This window comes from Arachis ipaensis, chromosome B05 (genome assembly GCF_000816755.2).
Source record: "Arachis ipaensis cultivar K30076 chromosome B05, Araip1.1, whole genome shotgun sequence".
NCBI lineage: Eukaryota > Viridiplantae > Streptophyta > Magnoliopsida > Fabales > Fabaceae > Arachis > Arachis ipaensis.
Genome location: NC_029789.2, coordinates 599,012 through 600,717, shown reverse-complemented (window position 1 = coordinate 600,717; position 1,706 = coordinate 599,012). Strand labels below are relative to the sequence as shown.

At 30.1% G+C, this 1,706-nt stretch overlaps 1 protein-coding gene across 1 annotated transcript in view; it reads left to right on the top strand.

The window, feature by feature from the left end:
• Positions 1 to 1,706, top strand: part of LOC107639904 (rhamnogalacturonate lyase-like) — a 5,136-nt gene that overhangs the window by 1,991 nt on the left and 1,439 nt on the right. Inside the window, exons 7-11 of the mRNA XM_021103509.1 lie at positions 324 to 470; positions 737 to 843; positions 946 to 1,039; positions 1,147 to 1,288; positions 1,426 to 1,585. Of these exons, the coding sequence (XP_020959168.1) occupies positions 324 to 470; positions 737 to 843; positions 946 to 1,039; positions 1,147 to 1,288; positions 1,426 to 1,585 (650 nt within the window). The remainder of the gene's footprint in view (positions 1 to 323; positions 471 to 736; positions 844 to 945; positions 1,040 to 1,146; positions 1,289 to 1,425; positions 1,586 to 1,706) is intronic.

Sequence of the window (1,706 nt, the reverse complement as noted above, 5' to 3'; positions counted from 1 at the left end):
ATTTTAAATAAAAATTATTTAATATTGGCTAATTAAAAAAAATTAATTTCTTATATTTAGATTTTTAGAAAAAATGAAGATAGAAAAAAAAATTTCCAAACGATGATTAAATTGAGTCACCAAAAAAAAAACGATGATTAAATTGTCTTTACGTGACTCTAAAATTATAAATTTATGCTGTAAAATTAAGCACCGATACAATTATTAAATTAGACTGATGCGAATATTTGTCCATGAAAAAAATGTTAATAATTACCCATGCATCATTGCATGAACGAAATCAATTAATCAAATAACAAGGTTGATGTTTCCAACATGTGTAGATGTTTGTGAGCAACCACTATGCTGGAAGGGAGGTAAATATGAAATTTCAGGAAGGGGAACTTTATAAGAAGGTTTTTGGCCCTGTTTTTATCTACCTCAACTCTGGTCCAAGTAATCAAAATTTGTGGTTAGATGCCGTACAAAAGGTACTTATCTATTAAATTATCTTTCAAAATTTGTTATATCGCATATAGTAATAATTCTTAGGAGAGTGTTAGGAGAACAATGAAAATTTTGAACAACATGAACAATTACCAATTAAATGAAAATACACTACACCATAATTTAATGTTACTAATTAAATTTACTCTTTTAACCTTATTAATTCACATTATTTACACATTGTTCAAAAATTTTGTTAGTTACCTATACTTTTTCTAATTCTTAATCATTCTTTTTCACAATTATGTAGCAATCCAATGAAGCCAAAAGCTGGCCATATAATTTTCCTCGATCAATCGATTTCATTCCAGCCAATAAACGTGGAACAGTGTCAGGAAGGTTGCAAGTCCAAGATAGGTATGCAAAAATCACCTTTTTATTTATTTATTTAAGTTCTGGAAAACTAACATTATGTGATTATACAGTATATGAATAATGTACTTGCTTTAATTTTGATAGGTTCATCAAAGGACAGAGCCTTCAAAATGCTAACAGTGCGTACGTTGGTTTAGCTTCACCTGGAGATCCTGGATCATGGCAGAAAGAAAGCAAGGTCTACATTTATGTTATTAATAAAAGCAATAAGAATAATTTTACATATTCTAGCTACAACTCTTAGAGCTTTAGTGCTTATTAGAAATAATTCGAATGCATTTACAGGGTTATCAATTTTGGACTCGAACCGACAAGAAGGGTAATTTTGAAATAAACAATATTGTACCCGGTGATTACAATTTGTATGCATGGGTTCCTGGTTTTATTGGAGACTACAAATACAATAACACAATAACCATCACACCAGGTACAATATTCATTCTATGGTGGGTTTTATTAAGCTTCTGCACTCAGTATTCTAAAAACACTTGATAATTTCTATTGCACATAATTAACTTGTTATGGAAGAAACGTTTCACTTGCATATATGGACTGTGCATGTAGGATGCTCCACCAACTTGAATACACTTGTGTATAATCCTCCAAGAAATGGTCCAACACTTTGGGAGATTGGAATTCCTGATCGCTTAGCTGCTGAATTTTTTGTGCCAGACGCTAACCCTAAGCTCATGAACAACTTATACAAGAATCACACCATTGACAAGTACGTTAACTAGTCGTGTATTTTTTTTTCTATCGGCTTAAATTTTAAGGATATTTAGTTTATAATATGATATCAGAACTTTTATTTTTAACTAAAAAATTCATAAAAATCTAAAAGAAGC